At 37.3% G+C, this 22,189-nt stretch overlaps 2 protein-coding genes across 2 annotated transcripts; both read left to right on the top strand.

Annotated features, from left to right (window-relative positions):
- Positions 1 to 632: 632 nt before the first annotated feature.
- asb13b (ankyrin repeat and SOCS box containing 13b) lies at positions 633 to 8,992 on the top strand. Its single transcript, XM_067394486.1, has 6 exons — positions 633 to 1,198; positions 2,852 to 3,051; positions 3,132 to 3,282; positions 6,853 to 6,987; positions 8,066 to 8,257; positions 8,533 to 8,992. The coding sequence occupies exons 1-6, from the start codon at positions 1,147 to 1,149 to the stop codon at positions 8,673 to 8,675; spliced, it is 873 nt and encodes a 290-aa protein (XP_067250587.1). The 5' UTR covers positions 633 to 1,146; the 3' UTR covers positions 8,676 to 8,992.
- A 1,606-nt stretch (positions 8,993 to 10,598) lies between these two features.
- nras (NRAS proto-oncogene, GTPase) lies at positions 10,599 to 22,016 on the top strand. The gene is made up of 5 exons (XM_067394488.1): positions 10,599 to 10,863; positions 15,149 to 15,280; positions 16,566 to 16,744; positions 17,759 to 17,915; positions 18,088 to 22,016. Exons 2-5 carry the CDS (start codon positions 15,170 to 15,172, stop codon positions 18,205 to 18,207), a joined length of 567 nt encoding a protein of 188 aa, XP_067250589.1. The 5' UTR covers positions 10,599 to 10,863; positions 15,149 to 15,169; the 3' UTR covers positions 18,208 to 22,016.
- Positions 22,017 to 22,189: the final 173 nt, after the last annotated feature.

Below are 22,189 nucleotides of genomic sequence, written 5' to 3'. Positions count from 1 at the left end.
TTTATTAGTCTTTCTTTGCGCCAACAGTTCAATGGGCGGAGCCTGGCGGCCCGAACGTTTTCTCTAATTGGTCAGAATTGATGTGTTTCAACCGGTTTCAACAAAGTCCCTTTAAGACAAATCATTTCACTCGGCGGCCATCTTTGAAACGCCTCTCGGGCGTTCAAGTGCAGCTCCTATCTCTTTGAATGGGGAATCATCAAATTCTCCAAAGCTGTTTGCTTAAGCTTTCGATTAAATTTTATATTTGTAATCACTAATGAAATCTGGCAAAAACGGTCTCATAATTTTTTGTTTCTAAACGCTCGAATCATGACAACAAAAACCCCGGTAATTTCAGGCTGGATCAAGCTAATGCGCATGCGCAGTCCTGTCCTAAATGCGCGTCTCTTGCGTCTCATTTCGGAGGCGAGCGTCTGACTGTTTCTATAGAAACCGGAGCTAACGACCGTTACAGTGACGCGATGACTTTACCAGTCGGCGATTGGCTCTTATTTTGAAGGCGGGACTTATTCCGCCATATTGCGCGTTGCACCAAAGTCCCTTAAGGTCTTTGGTTGCACTTTCTCCTATTCAAAACAATACGAGTGACGCGTCTTGTGTTCAGTCTGCTCCTTTGTCTTAATAAAAATCTGCTATTTAAATAATTCCCTATTCAGTTGCTAGTAAATTTTATGTATGGCATTATTCAGATGGCATTGATCCGGACCGCAGCCCATGTAGACGTGAGTTATCACGTGGTAACTATTACTTTTCTCAGCGCTGGTGAGAATAGGCCAATCATAGACGTTTGTGCTTATTCGAGGCTTAGCCTCATTTTTTTTTATTTTATACAGATTGCAGGCGCGGCTGCGCATTTATATGTCAGATACCAATCCTTGCAATTAACTTTTTAAAGCTAAGTTTAATGTATAAACATATCCAAAAAAAAAAAAAAAAACATCCTTGAGATTTCAATGCGTCTTTTTGAGCCACATTGCGCCCCCTGCACTACGACAACATTATGTCTCCAAGGAAACACCTACAGCGTCATTCGCCATTGGATTGAAAAAAAGGTCGAGTGTTTGTAAACTATGGCTGACTATACCGTCATGCCTCTTAGATACGTGACGCATATATTCTTTATTCTCTTATGATAAGGAATAAATGATGGAATTTGAAATAACGCGCACAAGGCCTTCGCTTTTTGGGGATATTGGTAAGTTAACATGCTTGCAAGATGTCTGTTCTCTTCTATGATACTTGTTACACTGCAGGTAACCAGCAGTCTGGTGATTATTTGACTCTGCAGGACAGTTCACTCTAACTATATGACACATTTTCATATAATTGTGGAGATGAAGGCTCGATGACAAATATCGCTGCCAGAACTGTTGTGTGATCACATGCTGTTTGGCCTTGAATCAGTCACCAATGACAATTAGCAGGTTACCAAAGCCCTGGATCAGTGTGACCTGAGTCAACACGTTGATGAGTCAGTTTCACTGTCCTGTGCATGTCCTTTTTTAAATCTTCCTGTTCTGTTCACTGTAATAAATAAATGGTTTTGATACCAGGCTTTTACATGATAATGTCCACAACTTCCTTTCCCAGAATGCTATATTTTACCTCCACATTTTTTACTTATATTATATAAATACTACATTACTTATATTGATATTTTTGCAATTCCCTTTTGTGTATAAATTGAACTTTTTACCTACTTAATATTACTGCTGCATCATTTGGAAATCACTTATATCTGCCATAAACGCCTATCTAAAGCTACACTATATTGCCAAAAGTATTAGGACACCCCTCCAAATCATTAAATTCAGGTGTTCCAATCACTTCCATTACAACAGGTGTATAAAATCAAGCACCTAGGCATGCAGACTGCTTCTACAAACATTTGTGAAAGAATAGGTCGCTCTCAGAAGCTCTGTGAACTCGAGTGGTACTGTGATCGGTTGCCACCTGTGTAATAAGTCCAGTTGTGAAATTTCCTCACTACTTAATATTCCACGGTCAACTGTTAGTGGTATCATAACAAAGTGGAAGCAATTGGGAACAACAGCAACACAGCCACAAAGTGGTAGGCCACTTAAAAATAACAGAGTGGGGTCAGCACATGCTGAGGCGCACAGAAGTCGCTACATACCTCCAAATTTCATGTGGCCTTCAGATTAGCTCAAGAACAGTGTGTAGAAAGCTTCATGGAATGGGTTTCCATGGCCAAGCAGCTGCATCCAAGCCTTACATCACCAAATGCAATGCAAAGCGTCGGATGCAGTGGTGTAAAGTAGGGATGCACAATTATTAATCGCGATTAATTGGAATTATGGTGTGGGGTTGGGTTTGGCCCCTTAGTTCCAGTGAAAGGAACTCTTAATGCTTAAAGACATTTTGGACAATTTCATGCTCCCAACTTTGTGGGAACAGTTTGGGGTTGGCCCCTTCCTGTTCCAACATGACTGCGCACCAGTGCACAAAGCAAGGTCCATAAACACATGGATGAGCGAGTTTGGTGTGGAGGAACTTGACTGGCCTACAGAGTCGTCCTGACCTCAACCTGATCGAATACCTTTGGGATGAATTAGAGCCAGGCCTTCTCCCCAACATCACTTCCTGACCTCACAAATGCGCTTCTAGAAGAATGGTCAAAAATTTCCATAAACGCACTTTAAACATTGTGGAATCTTCCCAGAAGAGTTGAATAAGCACAAAGGGTGGGCCAACTGCATATTAAACCCTACGGATTAAGAAAGTGATGTCATTAAAGTTCATGTGCATGTAAAGGCAGACATCCCAAAACCTTTGGCAATATAGTGTATGTTTTGAAATTCTGTCTGTCTCTCCATTTTACCTACAGCACATGGCCTGGGGTTCTGGACTGATCGTTCGGCAGTGCATGAGGCAGCGGCTCAGGGCAGAGCTGTGCAGCTCCAAAAACTGATTGAGAATGGTGCATCTGTCAACATTGTGGCCGTGGACTCCATCACACCCCTCCATGAGGCCTGTATACAGGGCCAAACACAGTGTGTGAAGCTGCTCCTGGAAGCTGGAGCTCATGTAAGGAACTCCTCCATACTGTAGGCCTCATGAATCTGTCAGTGCATCAGTTGTTTATTTGCTGGTGTCATTGTTAACAGGTTGATGCTCGTAACATTGACGGCAGCACTCCGTTGTGTGACGCCTGTGCTGCTGGTAGTCTGGAGTGTGTGAAGTTGCTGTTAGAATATGGAGCCATGGTGAACCCTCCCCTGTTCACCTTCTCACCCCTGCATGAAGCCTGCATGGGCGGTAAGGTGACCTGATGCTTGATTTCACCTAGGGTCAATTATGTATGTTTATTAGGGCTGTCAATAAATACTGCATATATACAGCAGACTCATGTAAAGCGATACTATATAACAAATACAGCTCTTTATATAGAGTTGGATATATACACTCACTGGCCACTTTATTACACTTTGCTAGTACCTGCTTTTGCCTTCAGAACTGCCTTAATTCTTCATGGCATAGATTCAACAAGGTGATGGTAACATTCCTCAGAGATTTTGGTCCATATTGACATGATAGCATCATGCAGTTGAGAACTACAGATTTGATGGCTGCTCATCTATGATGCGAATCTCCCGTTCCACCACATCCCAAAGGTGCTCTATTGGATTCAGATCTGATGACTATAGAGTACCCCAGGGATGACGTGTTTTTGTAGGCCAACCCAGAAGTTAGCGGCGCATGGGTTCCCTCGATTGAAAGCCTATGCGTTTTTCCCATAGACTTTTGGAAAATCGCAGAAAATAAGCTCTGTGTTTAACAAGGGTTATGACACTTACACGTTTTGTCTATCAAGATAATCTTTACAAGTTAACACAACAAATCTATAGATTTTGAAGCCTAAATAAAGTCAAGTTAAAATTATTTATATAGTGCTTTTACAATTGGTAATTGTTTCAAAGCAGCTTTACATATTAGAAGCACAGAAAAAAAGGGAAGTGGTTAAAAATAAGCTGTACAAACAAGCGTGGTAATATGTAACATATACAAGATGCTGCTACATTAAGCCAATGTCGGCTGACTTCCAGGGGTGGAAAAACCCCCCTAGGAGAAAAACCCAGCATGCTAACACTGGGAAAAAAAGTCCTAGGAGGGAAAAAACCCCTTGGAAGATATATATAATATATGTAAATGGATATGGAGATCAAAATACAAATTATACAAGTCGTCAAATATAAAAGGCTAACAGTAGGCTATAAACGGACTACAGCACACCATGGTCGCGGATCAACGTCGTCACCACCAAACGTCCTCAAACTTTATATAGAAAAAAACTCTATTTAAAAACATGCTCACTGATTATGATCTGTGCTGTTATGAATACTTATCCACTTTTTCATGAGAAATGCTGTCCAAATGTCCCGTTTTTAATGATGACCTCTAAAGTCCCCACCAAAGGAAGTAGTCCCTTTTAACAATTTGTTAGCAAGCGCCGATTTTAAGACACAGTAAAAGTTTAAAAAAATATTAAGTGGGTTACATCTGGTGTGTTTTATGCCATAGATCAAAACGTGAAAATATTTAGAGGCTTTGTTAACCACAGACCTTATTTCAGGCGATTTAGCAAAAACCCATTAAAAAAAACCCATAGACTTGACGGTGTTGGAACCGGAAGTCCTAAAATGCTAACTCACATCCGGGTTTCGTCTACAAAAATGCATCATCCCTGAGGCACTCAATTGAGGCCATTTGAGTATAGTGAACTCTTTGTCATGTGCAAGAAACCAGTTTGAGCTTTGTGACATGACGTGTTATCCAGGGCTTGAGTGGAAAAAATAAAAGTGCCAGTACTTCCAGTGCTCAATGCAAGGAAAACTGGCAGTACGCTAAAGGTAAAAATAGAGAAGCAATTCAAGCACTGGTGTTATCCTGCTGGAAGTAGCCATCAGTTCACTGTGGTCATAAAGGGATGGACATGGACAGCAACAATACTCAGTTTGGCTGTGGTGTATAAAGGGTTAGTTAACCCAAAAATGAAAATGTCATTAATTACTCACCCTCATGTCGTTCCACACCCGTAAGACCTTCGTTCATCTTTATAAAATCTGTAATATCAGATTTTGATAAAAGATTGGTCTCTGTCTATAGACAGCAATGCCACTGTAACTCTCAAGATCTCTCGAATACTTTTTGTGAGCCAAAAAAAACTAAATAACGTCTTTTCTGCAATATAGTGATGGGCTGATTTCAAAACCCTGCTTCAGAACTTTACGAATAGGATCAGTGATTCGGAGCGCCAAAGTCACATGATTTCAGCAGTTTAGCCTTTTGATAGGATATCCAAATCACTGATTCGATTTGTAAAGCTCCGAAGCAGTGCTTTGAAATCAGCACATCACTATATTGTTGTAGTCGTTATTTTGTTTTTTGACGCACAAAAAGTATTCTCGTCGCTTTATAATATTAAGGTAGAACTACTGAACTCGCATGAACTGTTTTAAATATGTTTTTAGTACCTTTATGGATCTTGAGAGTTACAATGGCATTACTGTTTATAGAGACCTCACTGAGCCATCGGATTTAATCAAAATATATCTTGTGTTCTGAAGATTAACGAAGGTCTTACGGGTGTGGAACGACATGAGGGTGAGTAATAAATTACATTATTTTCATTTTTGGGTGAACTAACCCTTTAAACGATGCTCAATTGGTGCTAAGGGGCCCAAAGAGTTTCAAGAAAATATATGGCCTCCAGCATTACACCACCAGCAGCCTGAACTGTTGATACAATCTTCTGTTGTCCAATTTTGGTGAGCCCGTGTGAATTTTAGCCTCAGTTTCCTGTTCATAGCTGGCAGGAGTGGCACCGGTGTGTCTTCTGCTGCTGTAGCTCATCTGCTTCATGGCTGGACGTGTTGTGCGTTCAGAGATGCTCTTCAGCAGACCTCATTGTAACGAGTGCTTATTTGAGTTACTGTTGCCTTTCTATCAGCTGGCATTAAGACATTTTCGCCCACAGAACTGTCACTCACTGGATGTTTTCTCTTGTTTCGACCATTGATGGTGAAAATCCCAGTAGATCAGCAGTTTCTGAATTTCTCAGACCAGCCCGTATGGCATCAAAATCCATGCCATGTTCAAAGTCACTTAAATCACCTTTCCTCCCCATTCTTGTGCTCAGTTTGAACTTCAGCAGATCGTCTTGGCCATGTCTGCATTCCTAAATGCATTTAGTTCCTGCCATGTGATTTGCTGATTGGATATTTGTGTTAACGAGCAGTTGAACACATCTGTTATCTAATAAAGTAGCTGGTGAGTGTCCAACTTGTTCCACATACATACAGTAAACTCACATAAGGCGATATACTACATAGTAAATCTCAACTGCTTGATTGCTTGTACTTTCACAAAATGTAAACTACATTATCACCCAGCACTAATCTGCTAAATGTGACTACAAGTGCATTTATTAAACGCAATTTCGTGAGTACACCTATCTAATCTTCCAATTAATAACAAGGTACAAAAAACAGAATCTTACCTCTTCCCGTTGTTAGTTCTTTCGGCATCCCTCCTCCTCCCCTTCTCCTCCTTTTTGTACAATTTATGGGGGGGCAGTCAGAGCTCATGTAAAATATCCTCTCTGAGCCCCTCTGAAGCAGACAGCAAGCCAAATCTGTTTACCACTTACGCTAAGATTATATAGGCACACGAACTTGTGAAGGCATGTAGGTATTATAAACAACGTGTACTGTGAAAAGCAGTCTACAAATAAATTTGACTTGATATTTTAAGAGAGAAAAATAATAAATATAAATTCAAATACATATTTTTTTAGAATGGTTTAAAATGACTTTTTTTGTCTGCCAGGTAACTCTAAATGTGTTCAGCTCATGATTGATGAAGGTGCATTTATGGAAGCCCATGACTGCCACTTCGGCACTCCTCTGCATGTGGCGTGTGCAAGGCAGCATCTCGACTGCGTCAAGGTTCTGTTGAAAGCAGGTGAGTTTCTGCATTTCCATTTGTTTATTTTTTTATTAGCTATACTGGTAAAATTTTACAATAAGGTCTCATTTGTTAAAGTTGCCATGAAGCAGAAGCTGTGATAGTCTTTTCTTCCATATTTTGACACACATCCGAGTGAAATGCCTTCTCAAACAAGAAAAAATGTAGGGCGGGACTTGATTTTGTCCATGTGGAATCGATTGGATGGTTGTGGTTTGCTATTGGTCGATCTCATGTGAGTGACAGGTTGTCCCACACTCACGCTAATAAACACCTCATCAGAGAAGAGAAGAGATGTAGCTGCAAGAGTGAGGGGAACTTTGAGAGAAATTTAATTAAAAAAAAAAATGATATTATGCATGGATAAATCATTTATAATAAATACTGAAATATTCCATAAGAATGGGAAATGTCAGTTGTGATTTCATGGTGACTTTAACATTGGTTAATGCGTTAGCTAACGTGAAAAATATATTTTACAGTGTTTATTTAACTTTGTTATATAAAATACAGTTGCTCATTGCTTTGTTCATGTTAGTTCACAGTGCATTAACTATTGTTAACAGATACATTTGATTCTAAAATTGTATTAGTAAATGTTGAAGTGAACTAAGATGAATAAATGCTGTAGAAGTATTGTTCATTGTGAGTTCTACGGCACCTTTAATCATCATTTACTAACCCTCAAGTTGTTCCAAACCTGTATACATTTTTTTTTTATGTTGAACACAAAGGAAGATATTTTAAAGAATGTGGGAAACTGAACAGTTTTGGGGCACCGTTGACTTCCATACTATTTTTCTTCCTACTATGGAAGTCAATGGTGCCCCAAAGGGGCCTGGTTACAAACTTTCTTCAAAATATCGTCCTTTGTGTTCAACAAAACAAATACATTTTTACAGGTTTGGAACAACTTGAGGGTAAGTAAATGATGACAGGATTTTCATTTTTGGGTAAATTATAACTTTAAGGTAAACAAATCAAATCCATTGTTCATTTGTTGTAGCACATAATAAAAAATATTATTTTTTGCACATTCTTTTATGATGTCTATGTATTCTTTTCATGTTTTTAGGTGCAAATGTAAATGCTGCTAAACTTCATGAGACTGCACTGCATCATGCTGCTAAAGTGAAAAATCTGGAACTAATTGAGCTTTTGGTAGAATTTGGGGGAAATGTTTATGCCAGAGACAACCTCGGCAAAAAGCCCATTCAGTACACCAGAGCCGGCTCCGCATCTGCCCTCTGCCTAGAGTTTTATGAATGTAAGTTTAAGTACTCCGTTTATAAGTTTTGGATGTTATGTTTTGTTCCATTCAACAATCAAAACTTCCAAGTCCAACCAGACCATTTATTGATACTAAACTGCCAAAATGAAGGGATGCATGTTTTTCCTTTTGTCACAAGAAAACTTAATATTAAATAATAAAAATGAATAATATGACTGCTTTAATGTCATAGTAAATTGTAATAATCAAACACATTTTTTTATTCGTTTCACTAAAGCAGAAAACTGACAACTTGTTTTGCCATCTTTCAGGCACACCCCTCAGTCTTCAGCAGTTATGCAGAATTGCTCTCAGAAATGCCCTCGGGAAAAGGGTGCCAGGGGTGTTGACTCAACTGGGCCTCCCAAACCGAATCATCTGTTTCCTGTCTTATTTACCTGCTCCTTCGATCTGACACGCTGCTTCTGTCTAGGTCATCAATAATGAACACAGCAATGACTGTGATTAAGAATAAGGGACTTAGATCATTGCTTTCCATGAAGAAGGAGATTTCTCATTGCGAAGCGCAGCTACTGTAACAGCTGCACTCAGTATTTGTCATGTATTTGTTGATATTTTTCCCCCTGCAGGGAACCAATAGGGAACCATACCAACCATTGTCACTTGGTATGGATGCAGTATACTGCCAAAATTCCTAGAATAATCTGACTGGGAAAGAAGCACCTTTCACAAGAAATAATAGTGTTTTTTGTCTTGCATCACATTTTGACTGCCGAAATAAGATTGTTTTCATGCACTTTATCCAACTATAATATTAGTTGTATAATTAACTTTCATGATTTTATTTGTTATAGTTTTGTAAACGCATTGTATATAAATAGTCTTATTTTAATTCAGGTTTTATATGAATTATGCAAATTGTATTTTAGCTAGTTCTTATTTATATATATATATATATATATATATAAATCTATATATATATATATATAAATATATAAATATATAAATGATAGTTTTTTTATGTACTTTTTTTTTTTTTTTTTGAAAATGTTGTTTTGGTTTTACTTCAATTGTACATATTAGAGAATAATTGTAACATAAATATTCCATTTATGTTTTACTTAACTGGTGGTAAGAACTGACCTGACATACTACTTGCAAAGATAGAATGATTTTGATTTTCAGCCACTGCTCTAAAGTTTTAATTTTGCTGCAGTTTGTACATTCCAAACAGACCACTTTAAATCACTTTAACTAAAGTTTTAATAATATAATTTGCTTTCTCTCTGCACATCATTTTGCTGAATTAACATTTATTACAGTACCTTCATTTCACATTAAAGTTGTCTTTAAAGTCCCCGTGTAGTCAATATTTTTATCCCTTAAAACTTATCTTTAATCATGAATGACATATTTAAACATATATTCCTGTGAAAAAAAGAGCCTTAAAATAGCTTGAATGTAACTCTACACCCTTGCCTCATTTAATATACGTGGATCAATGAATATGCAAATTAGCCCCGCCTCCACTCGCGCCAGTTCGGAGAGCCACTCTGTCAACTTACTGAGGTAAACGCTGCATGGTATTGTATGTTACAACGTTGGACACATAGCTGTAATTAATATGATTAGCATTTTGCTAGACTATGTTATAAACAGCTAATAATGTGTTGCTAATGCTACACAAACCGTGTTCCTGTTTGCTGTCTCAGAGTCAGACAGCTGCCTTCTAACAAACAGTTTCCTTACAAACGCTTTGAACAACTCAATAAAAGTGGAGAAAGACATATATTTCATCATAACATCGTAATATACATCATACACCTGCTATATTGGTAAATCTACACAACTTTTCTTATCAACAGAAAACTTTACCGGGATAACCTGTTTTCCTTTGAGACTCTCCTGCTAGTTTGCTGTTAATGATTTGTTAAAGCCTACCTGCACATTGACATGATTGGCTACAAGGTAGTTTGTGACGTCAGAAACACCAACGATTTCAAACCACGGGTTTGAGAGACATTTTTTCACTGCAGTTTTTAAGAGAAAATACTCAGCAATGGTGTTGACATATGAATTTGCACATGGTTTGCCTTAAATCATATTAAAAACACCACATAGACATATAAACAACATTAAAAGCTTGATTTTCACCACAGGGGGTCTTTAAACTTTTCAAGTCATTTGTAAGTACAAATCAGATGTTAAGTAAAAAAAAAAAAAAAAAAGGGCGCAAAATACAACATTTTCATATACGAACATAAACCCTACTGTTGCACTTTTATTATGTTAATTTTAAATAGTTACATCATCAGACATGGCAACCGCAACGGATAGACTTTTATTTTGACATGATTTGTGGAATTCTGAAGCCGGAAGTCGCTCTGAATCGTGAAGTTCTGGGGGAAGCTGCTTGGTCAACTCTTATTCAAAACTTTAGACAGACTTATTTAACTGCTGTTTTTACAAGCTGAAACTATAGTCTCCCAACTAATCCTGTTCGTAGGGTTTACGTCGCTTCCAGACGAGTGTGAAGTGGCTTTTAAAGTGCTCCTCATGGCATTATTTTGGGCGAGAGAGCAGTAATTAGCGAAGCCCTGTTGATCAGATCAGCCAGAGGTCGCAGAACTGCAGAGTAAGCGGTGAGTTTCCTTCTCCACGCCTTATAAACCCTCTGCTTCGTATTTATGACCATCCTCGAGTCTTTACGTGATTTTCGTGTGTAGTGGCACTTATAAACACAAAATATAAGGGCTTCTTTGTCCGACATAAAGGCTGTGCCTCAAATCCCAGTGAGCTGTCTACATAGACAGCATTTTGGCACATGAAGGATAAATGTAGTCTATGTGTCTTTAATGGACAGATTTGATTTCTTGTGACTTGTTGTCTGTTTAATAACATGTCAAATGTATTCTTAAATGATCTTTGAAGTTTCCTGTATCAGGTATTTACTATTGAGCAACATATTGATTTTGTTTTGAGGGTTTTGACCTAATTTGATGTTTTTTTCCACCACAAACATCTCAAAACTGTTAGTTTTAAATCACTATGTTAGTTCGAATAGATTAGTATATGTCAAACCACCAGGGAAACATTATTTTTTTGTTATGAAAGCATAAAAGCCACAGCCAGGGTAGTGGGATGGTATGAGACATTCATACCAGTTGAAAGTGCATATTTACATAAAGCAAAACAACATTCAAGTTTAAAATTGCCAATTTAACCTGTGTGACTTTTGAGTACAAAGCAATGAAAGTGAATGGTGACTTCCATTTTGCTTAAATGACTATGAATATGGTGAACTGTTTCTTAATGGGGGAAAATATGATTTAAAGCCAAAATTTAAACCAATTTTGATCAGTTATGAAATCAAAATGGGCAATTCTTATGTTTTATGAAATATTTCAGCATAAATGATTTGTCCGTGTACACATGAACACATTCCCTGCTGCTCACAGCTCACTTTACTTCTATAATGTGCATTTGACTTTTATATTATTCAACGAGAACGAAGCCGTTGGTTAATATTATCCAGTAGCCGCAACAACACAAGTAACGTCAGTGGGAAAGGAAAGTTGTTGAAGAGGAAGAGCATGCTATTTAATTTTCAATGAATGATTAAAAAGACAAACTTTTTTTTCCCCTTGGAACATGCGCAGATGAATCACAAGTTTTTATTATGTGTGTAATTTTTAGGGCTGTCAATCGATTAAAAACTTTAATCTAATTAATTACATACTCTGTGATTAATTAATCTACATTCATTAAATACATAATTTTTGCTGTGAAAGTATTAAATATTTAAATTCAAATGAATCAATGAATAATCAGCATTAGTGACATTAAAGTTCAAAAACTCTTTTATTATTTTCAACAATCTGACCTAATATGCTAAGGAAATAAATTCAAAAGTGCTTCAGGAAGAAGATTTGATGATGTGTGCCATAACACCAGAGGTTGCGTTAGACTTTAACTCTGTCTGTCATTTTGACGGACAGGTTTGTAAAAAATCTGTCATAATCTATTATTACCCGTCATTTTAATTTTCATCTTTTAATTATAATAACACAGTTAATTGCTTTTATTTTTGTTCACATTTTAATAGGTAATTCACACGTGAAATTTCTCTATACTGTATAGGCTTGTTAGCCATTAAAGGTGCCCTAGATTCAAAAATTGAATTTAGCTCGGCATAGTTGAATAACAAGAGTTCAGTACATGGAAATGACACCATTGTTTCCTCCTTCTTATATAAATCTCATTTGTTTAAAAGACCTCTGAAGAACAGGCGAATCTCAACATAACACCGACTGTTACGTAACAGTCGGGCTCATTAATATGTACGCCCCCAATATTTGCATATGCCAGCCCATGTTCCCAACATTATGAAAGTCATTAGACAAGGGCAGCCAGTATTAACATCTTGATGTGCACAGCTGAATCATCAGACTAGGTAAGCAAGCAAGAATAATAGCGATAATAACTGACATGATCCATGATTACATGATATTTTTAGTGATATTTGTAAATTGTCTTTCTAAATGTTTCGTTAGCATGTTGCTAATGTACTGTTAAATGTGGTTAAAGTTACCATCGTTTCTTACTGTATTCACGGAGACAAGAGCCGTCGCTATTTTCATTTTTAAACACTTGCAGTCTGTATAATTCATAAACACAACTTCATTCTTTATAAATCTCTCCAACAGTTTAGCATTAGCCGTTAGCCACGGAGCACTATCAAACTCATTCAGAATCAATGTAAACATCAAAATAAACACTGTACTTACGCGATTAGACATGCTGCATGACGAACACTTTGTAAAGATCCATTTTGAGGGTTATATTAGCTGTCTGAACTTTTTTTATGCTGTTTAAGGCAAGCGTGGGCAGGGAGCACGAGATTTAAAGGGCCACACACCCTGAATCGGCTCATTTCTAATTATGCCCCAAAATAGGCAGTTAAAATCTATGGGGTATTTTGAGCTGAAACTTCACAGACACATTCAGGGGACTTATATTACATCTTTTAAAAAAAAAGTTCTAGGGCACCTTTAAAGAAAACGTAGTTTCATATTTATGTTTAAATAGTCCTATGTTATGTTTTAAATTCATCTATTTGATTATGAAAAGTGAATATATCGGGAGACATGGAATGGGTCGGACATGATTTTGAACACATCATGAAGTTTTGTTTGGTAGAAAGCCTTTCTTTAAAGTGAATTTCGTTTTGTAAAAATTGTATCTTAATTTTAATCAGTGTTTCATCAACCAATTACCTGGATGTAATAAATAAGAAGCAAATATAGTATAAAATATAATCATGACATTGGGGGGGCAGGCGCGACGACTGGCGCATGAACTGGAACGCTTCTTACATGAATGAACCGAAACTCAGCATATAGGCTGCTTGCCTCAGAGACATGAGAAATATTTCTATTAAAAAAGCATGAAATATCTTCTTTAACGCCGTGCTAGGTCGTACCTCCGGATTAACTTTAACTCCTGGATGCTTTGCACTGATGTGGTAGCCTACTTTAGAGTGGACGAACTCCGGTGATATGCAAATTCCTTGCTGCAGACATTGCAGACGACTTTATTTTTATCAACACTTCCATCAGGCCTTTTTTTTATAAGTAAATGTTCCAGTCAATGATCCAGGCAGCACCAGCGCGTTCTCGTCTCCCTCCTTCATTTTACAGTCGAACGGCTCCAGTTTCAAAGGTCAATACGGAATGGATTAATCGGCATTATTTTTTTTTTAACGCGTAATTTTTCTCAGATTAATTAATCAAAATTAACGCATTATTTTGAAAGCCCTAGTAATTTTTTGAATTGTTGACAGAAAAATAGATGCTTTGGCCTGAAGTCAAAGACCTGAAGACCTTTAAGTTGAGCAAGTAAAAACAGTTCAGGGGTCAGTGACCTCTGCTCTGGTCTTAGGTTAATTTTTTTTCCCTGGCTGTACTCCGAGAATGACTTTGACATTTAACCATTCTATAAATAGATTGCAGGGGTAATGTTTGCAGACAGGGTGCTTTCTTAGAGAAACGGTTATTACTATCCTGAGGTCAGTGGTCACATGATGGTCGAGAAATCACAGAATGGCTTCCAATATGAGTGATACAAATTTGGGAAAGTATATAATTATATTATTCACTGTGCAATACGCGGTCTAGTGCAAGTCACCCAGATGGCTGTCAAGTGGTGCATGTTACTTTTTTAGGGCAGTTATTTGATGCAGTACTGTTCAATAGTTTGGGTTCAGTTAGATTTTTTTCTTAAAAATAAATTCTTTTTATTCAGCAAAGATGCATTCAATTGATCAAAAGTGACAGTAAAGGAATTAATAATGTTACAAAAGAGTTCCATTTCAAATACTTGGAACTTTCTATTCATAAATCTGTCAAATTTGTATCAACAGTACCAATTTTTTAATTTTTTTTAATAAGTTTCTTGAGCAGCAAATCAGCATATTAGAATGATTTCTGAATGATCATGTGACTCAATACTGGAGTAATGATGCTGAAAATCCAGCTTTGCAACACAGGAATAAATTAAATATATTCAAATGGAGAACAGATATTTGAAATTGTAATAATATTTCACAACATTACTGTTTTTACTTTATTTTTAATCAAATAAATTTTGTTGGCAAAAGAGACTTAAAAAATATTTTAAAAATCTTACCATCCCCAACCCTTTGAATGGTAGTGTATCTCATTTCTTATTGTCTCTTTTCTCTCTCTCAAAAAAGGATTACATTGCCAGAGCAGTAATTAACCAACACATACACACTAACATACATACAATATGTTTTTAATGATATAGTTACACATATGTTATTAAATATTGATTTGGATGTCAGAATGTTTTGTGAATGTTGTGTTATTAATATATGCACGTGCAATCTCTCTGTCTTGATCACAGGTGGTCTCTCAGGACTGTAAGATGACTGAGTATAAGTTGGTTGTTGTGGGAGCAGGTGGTGTCGGGAAGAGTGCATTAACCATCCAGCTCATTCAGAATCACTTTGTGGATGAATATGACCCCACTATTGAGGTACTCACAAAAAAAAAGACCATCTAACCTAATCTTACCTTAAGGGTGCAATAGGACATTTTCAAAGAGGCTAGCAATAGTGAGCTAGCTTTCAAATCATAACATCCCACCCTCCCTTCAGAGGATCTCCAAAGCCACACCTCCTCCAAAACACATGAAGGCACACACATACACACAGCTGCTCTCATGTCTCAAAGCACATAACATTACAGTAATAATGAACATAAACAGCGTTTGGAACTGTTAAAGGTGGCTGCTGTTTGTTTTTTGTGCTCTGTGACTGATGTCTGTCTACATAAACTCTGCATAGTATGAAACGTGTTGATGACGTATGATGTCTACGTGAACAGGGTGTGGGAGGGTATGTAAAAACTTACGTTGACAGGCAGGTAGGACATTGTATCATGTCATTCAGACCAAATATAATGAGTGGATGAACATTTTATAGTCCTACGCCTTCCACAGACGATATGCATTTATAAAAATACATTTAGACCGTTTAACATAGTGATTGCTGACGGGATATGTGGAGACCAGTATAACAAAAAATGTTTCTGTATAGAATCACCTATTGCACCTTTAAGTTATGCCTTTACATACACTACAGTTCAAAAGTTTGGGGTCAGTAAGAATTTTTAAATGTTTTTGAAATAAGTCTTTTCTGTTCACCAAGGCTGCATTTGTTTGATCAAAAATACAGTAAAACAGTAATATTGTGGAATATTATTACAATTTTAAATATCTGTTGTCTATTTTAATGTATTTTAAAATGTAATTTATTCTTGTGATGCAAAGCTGAATTTTCAGCATCATTACTCCAGTCTTCAGTGTCACATGATCCTTCAGAAATTATTCTAATATGCTGATTTGCTGCTCAAGAAACATTTCTTATCAATGTTGAAAACAGTCGTGCTGCTTAATATTTTTGTGGAAACCATTTTCTCTGGATTCCTTGATGAATCTAAAGTTCAAAAGAGCAGCATTTATTTGAGAGAGAAATCTTTTGTACAGTTGATCATTTTAATGCGTCCTTGCTCAATAAAAGTATTAATTTCTTTAAAACAAAAAAAATTATCCTGACCCCAAACCTTAGAACAGTAGTGTACTTGACATTTATGACCGTCACCATTTGACATTTCCATTTGTTCTCATAACCTGCGCTGAATACTTAATTAGAATAGGACATATATATCCATTACACATTATTGTCTAGGTTGATTCATGTAATCGTGAGGCTGTCAGGCTCAATGCAAATATATAGTGCTGATCATGTCTGTCCCTGCAGGACTCTTACAGGAAGCAGGTGGTGATTGATGGTGAAACGTGTCTGTTGGACATCCTGGACACTGCAGGTCAGGAAGAGTACAGCGCAATGAGGGACCAGTACATGAGGACAGGAGAGGGTTTCCTCTGTGTCTTCGCTATAAACAACAGCAAATCCTTTGCCGACGTGCATTTGTACAGGTCCGTGAGCTGATGAATATGGTTTCAGTTATATTTTATAAACACTCTGGATTTTAAGTAGTGGTAGATGAACCATATTGAAAGCTTTTAAGTTTAAAGGGGACCTATTATGCAAAATGTACTTTTATAAGGTGTTTGAACACAGATATGTGTCCAAAGTGTGTGTAAACAACCAGCCTTTAATGGTAAAAATCCACCCACTCCCTACTCTTATGTAAGCCCCACCGTGTTAGCATATACCGCCCTGATTGAGCCGCAGCAGTACGCCACTTCTGTTTACTCGCTGTAGCAGCTGGAGATATACAATGTCTTTGCCAAAAACATTAGAAATGTTCTGTTACTGGATGTACCTATGAACATAATAGTCTCATTGGACTCCTTGGACTGCTTCACAAACGAGGGTCAGTTCAACAATGGATTTGCACAAAAGATTAACATGACGGCACATGCTAGTTGATGAGTTGAATTAGCTCCACAGCAACTACATAAATGTATCCACTATCCATTCAGAAACATCCAGTTTCATTCTAAAAGTTGTAACTTCTTCCTGAGTCTCTCCATCAGTGTCCGACTCCGGTTTGAACAATCTAAGGGTGAACAACGTTACTGACAATCCTCATTTTGGCTGTGTGAGATTCTCCAGCTTTGTTGTTGTTGAGTAAACAAAGCATGAGTTGTTAAAGCTCCAGACTCTTCTGGAAAGGGTGCTGGGAGCAGCAGCTCATTTGCATTTAAAGGGACACACACACAAAAATGGTGTGTTTTTGCTCACACCCAAATAGGAGCAAATTTGACAAGTGATAATAAATATGTGGGGTATTTTGAGCTGAAACTTCAGACACTTTCTGGGGACACCAGAGACTTGTATTACATCTTGTGAAAAGGAGCATAATAGGTCCCCTTTACATGCCAACAATATTATAAATTATATATATATATATATATGTATATGAAGGAAGGAGAATTTGTAATATGTGGTGTACAATGTCTATAATGATACATGGTACATTTTAGAGAGCAGATCAAGCGCGTGAAGGATTCAGATGATGTTCCCATGGTCCTAGTGGGGAACAAATGTGATTTGGCCAGAACAGTGGACACCAAGCAAGCTCAAGAACTTGCCAGAAGCTACGGCATAGAGTTTGTAGAAACTTCTGCCAAGACCAGACAGGTGGGCAAAGACTGATAATCAGTTCTTGCTTTTCATAATACAAACTTTTGCTTATGTTCACTTCTTTTTCAAACGATTGCTTTTACTGTAATGCGGAAGCTTAGCATAAAGCTTCACACACAGCATATGTGTTAATGAAATATCCTTTGTCTGTTTTCCTTATGTTTTTCAGGGAGTTGAGGATGCTTTTTACACCCTCGTCCGTGAGATCCGGCATTATCGCATGAAAAAGCTCAACAGCAGAGAAGATAGGAAGCAGGGCTGCCTGGGCGTGTCCTGTGAAGTCATGTGACTGCACTGTCTCCCCCTTTGTTTTTTGTTTTTTTGTTTTGAGCAGTTTCTTGACCAGGCAGCTGGAAGCCTCGTGACCATGTGTGTGCGTGTGTGCAGAGTTTGCCCTCTGCTGGCTGAAAGGGATTAATGCACAACTGGTCATCTTTCCTGTTGGCCTGCTGTAATAGAAAAATGAGGCCATTGGACATTACGTGTTTTCACTGAGGCTCATTTGTCTCATTTAGTACTTGGGTTTTCCCTCTTCCTTTGGAAGAAAAACTTAAACGGGCATTGAGATTGGGCATTGAGTTCTTCTTTCTTCACTTCTGACTTCTGAAGAAATTCTTAATTGCAGAAGCGTGCATCTCATAAAACCGTGCCTAGGCCATGTTTCACCACAAAATCTAAAGAATAAATAATTAAGGAATTATATTTTGAAGCTTTTTTAACCCCCCAAACTATTATCATAATGCATTTGAAATTTTATCTTTATTTTTGATTTCCCCCCCTTTTTTCACCCAAGAATGCTTTGATTATAAGAAATGCATATTTCACGGAAGGAAAGGAAGTGCATATTTAAATGTTATTTAAATTGGAATATCTTAAAATGGAAGCTGTTATTTGGAAGGTTTTAGAAATCTCAGCCCTGATGTTTTAAAGGCCTCAGAAGTGAGAAAGTGAAATGCCCTTTAATCTTAATCCGCAGGTTCAATGCTCAGGAATACTGTGAACACAGAAGATCTTCAGAAATGTGTGGGATTATTTCTGTTTATTTCTTTCCCTTTTTTGTAGCCAAAGAGTTTATTTAGCATTTAATTTTACCGTTTTCTGTCGTATACAGTAGTTCCATTCACTCTAGAATATCACCTTTTTCTTTTATTCTCTTTGCTCTCAGATGTTAATTGTATATTTTGACATATAATACATAATGATTAGAATGATTTAGCTTAGATACAGAAAAGTCAATTGGATTTCAAGCATGGGGTGTGATGGATTTTACTTAAAGGGCCTTTTGAATCATGGTGCTGCTGGTGTACATGCCAAATCTATGTGCCGCCTTTGTGTCCTATATAGCATGACATCTTTTAGCCCATGTTAAATAATGTCTTAAATCTTCCAGTGAAAGCTGCAAAAATGTTTTTTGTTGAGATTGTAACAGATCAGTGTAAGGTTTGTTGCTGTTATTTTCATGCCTGAAGTCTCTTCTTGAGAGCCAATGAAGGTTTATCAAGAAGTTAAAGCGATTATTCGTGTTGACTATCATGTTATTTATATGGCATTTGTCTGAAACTGTGCCTGATTTCATCAGTGAAATCTGCAATATGTTCCATTATTCGTACTGCGGTTGTGTTTGGCCTTCTGTCCTCGCTTTAACAGAGGCAGGATGTTTTCTTAAAAATACAAGTTTTAAAAATACAAAACTAAGTTTGCCATTACATTAACAATCCTTTCTTTTTCAACATTATCAAGACTTGATTTATGATGTATTTTGCAGTTTTAGCACAATTTATTAGTGTCACACTTTTCTTAATCAGAAGATCATGTGACAATGGACATTTATTTTTTTTGAAGGGGGTGGGGGGGGGTATTCATGTGTAACAGATGTTTAATGTGCCTACCATATTACAACACGTTTTACCAGTAAATTAATTGGAAACTGAGCATATTGTGTGTAATTCTCCTACATGTACATGGATGTTCATTTTTGCGTGTTGCATAATATCCTCTTTTCCATGTTTGAGCTTGTCACTTGAAACGGTCTGTCTGTTAAAACTTAAAATAGAGTTGAACACAGAATCTGGAGTGTCAATCCCCTCGTGTCCAATGCGGGTACACGGTTCTGGTTACACTGGGCAACCACTGCTTAATATTGCACTGGTGCAGTGTCCAACTGCACACTTCCCCGCTACCGAGGACCAGTGTCGGACCGGCCAGCTTTCTACAGGAAGAGTGATAGTGTCAGAAACCAAAAGGCAACATGCCCAAAGTCGCTGTGCCCGGTGAGTGTACATTCACCACCTGATTCCAACACACATAAGATAAGATTTAATTTGAACATTTCACATATGAAATTCATTTAACATCATAGAACATGTTAAAATTGGCATTTAATGGCTTATAGATGTGTATGCAAAGTTAATTGAAGAATACAAAAATGTTGGATAAGTTCTGCACACCACCATGGTCTCTGGCGGAAACTGTAATCTAGGAACGGCAGTGTTCGAATAGTTATTTGTGCCGATCAAGTCTTAGAAATTTGTACAACAAATACAGTAGACAAGGTTAGATTTTCCAACAACTGCAGTTGTTTTTTTAAATCTGGTAGTGGTGGTATTTAAGAGTATTTTAGAGGCATTTTAATTCAAAGACTTGAACAACTATCAGGCATTGCATTCTTCAACTGTGTCAATGCCTCTGACATTTTAACAAATGGAAGCAGAATGAAAATAGAGGTGTTAGTGTTTAATACTGTGCCTCATTAACACCTGTGATGAACTCATCCACACCTTTTGGTTATAGACTGAAGTGCAATCTATGAAAATGATGTCATATAGGCTGTATCTTATTATGCATGCATGCAGGAGTTCTCACTGATGTTTTCTGCAGCTGTGGAAATATGGAAGATTGTTTGGACTCCATCAGCGAGGTTTTGAAGTCTTATGAGTTATGACTTAGTTACAGCTCACAGAGGCTTGCCTGAAAATGCAGTCTAGTCAGTGGATTCTACTGGCTCAAATGTCATGCTGCTGCTTGACATGCCATCACTCACCTAACATTTATTTTTACATCGTAAATGTTTTCACATTCTTGCCAGTACAGTTGTACTCATACATTTACATATACCTGGCACAATCTGCAAAATGTTAATAGTTTTAACTAAAGAGGTAACATAAACATGTTTTTATCATCCCTTTTATTTTGTTAACAGATTCTTCAAGGTGTATGTAAACATATAACCACAAGTTTATATGTGCATTAGGACAGATTCTTTTAAGATATTGAGTTGATTTGAGACTTACATTGTTAGACATGCTGCTTTCCATGTGCATGCTAAGAATAATCAGAATTTGAATTTGCAGACTGTGATAGGATATCAGTCACTGATATCACCAAGTTTAAAAATAGAAACACTATCATTTCGAGACAGCAGGGAAGGCCAAGTACTGGCTGAGCTTCAGTTATTGAGCAGGATAGACAGCAGGCTGTTATAAACACATGGTTAATGATTTCACACCTAAAAGACCCTTGAGTCTAATACTCTGTTAAACATGTTGTCTCTGATATTAAACATGTTATTATATTAAAATACTTATGTCTCTGGATGTTAAGCTGGACAGGAGAAAGTTATTTGTAGTTGATGGTGTGAGTTTAGGGCAGGACTATCCGTTTGCCCGACCAATGGTGGATATAGGGTGTTTGTTGGAAGCCTATTTTTGCTTTTCAGTTTAGTTTATTAAGAAAATAACCCTTTTCCTAATGTCTTCATGTAATGACCTATTGTTTCTGTTGTGGTCAATATGTGTTACTGTCCTTGTGTGTGACCATCATGTTTCCCCTCTTTCCATGAATCCTGTCCCATATCTGATGGGTACATGTTACTAACCCAACAGAGGAGAAGCGTAAGTATTGGGAGGAATCATAGGCGGATGATGGTTTGTGTGTTTGGAAAGAAGGGTGAGCATGACCTGGTAATAGATATGGGAATCTCAGAACCCCTCCCATGGCGTATCCAATGGATTTGCCATTAAACTCCAGGTGGATACATGTGTGTGATTTCTAAGAAAGTTTTAGAGTGAAGGAATGTGGATTAGGGGAGGTTGAATATTATTTAGTATAAACAAGTTGTTTATTTGTTAAGTGTTTACGATCCATGACATTGACATTGGCTGCAGCCGAAATCACATACTTCCCTACAATATAGTAGGGGAAATACAATATGTGACAAAAGAAGTCTGAATTCACAGAACTCATAAAAGGGTAGGCTAATAGATGAAACTTAA

The sequence above is a fragment of the Chanodichthys erythropterus genome, chromosome 9, assembly GCF_024489055.1.
Source record: "Chanodichthys erythropterus isolate Z2021 chromosome 9, ASM2448905v1, whole genome shotgun sequence".
In the NCBI taxonomy this organism is placed as follows: Eukaryota; Metazoa; Chordata; class Actinopteri; order Cypriniformes; family Xenocyprididae; genus Chanodichthys; species Chanodichthys erythropterus.
Note: the sequence above shows the minus strand (reverse complement) of the source record. Positions and strands in the feature narration are given on the sequence as shown.

Bases quoted from the DNA above. Each gene is read 5' to 3' on its own strand.
- nras (XM_067394488.1), top strand. From the start codon at position 15,170: ATGACTGAGTATAAGTTGGTTGTTGTGGGAGCAGGTGGTGTCGGGAAG. The intron at 15,281-16,565 runs GTACTCACAAAA...CTGTCCCTGCAG, and splicing joins AATATGACCCCACTATTGAG to GACTCTTACAGGAAGCAGGT. The intron at 17,916-18,087 runs GTGGGCAAAGAC...TATGTTTTTCAG, and splicing joins CTTCTGCCAAGACCAGACAG to GGAGTTGAGGATGCTTTTTA.
- asb13b (XM_067394486.1), top strand. From the start codon at position 1,147: ATGATGGAATTTGAAATAACGCGCACAAGGCCTTCGCTTTTTGGGGAT. The intron at 1,199-2,851 runs GTAAGTTAACAT...TTTTACCTACAG, and splicing joins TTCGCTTTTTGGGGATATTG to CACATGGCCTGGGGTTCTGG. The intron at 3,283-6,852 runs GTAAGGTGACCT...TTTGTCTGCCAG, and splicing joins GCATGAAGCCTGCATGGGCG to GTAACTCTAAATGTGTTCAG.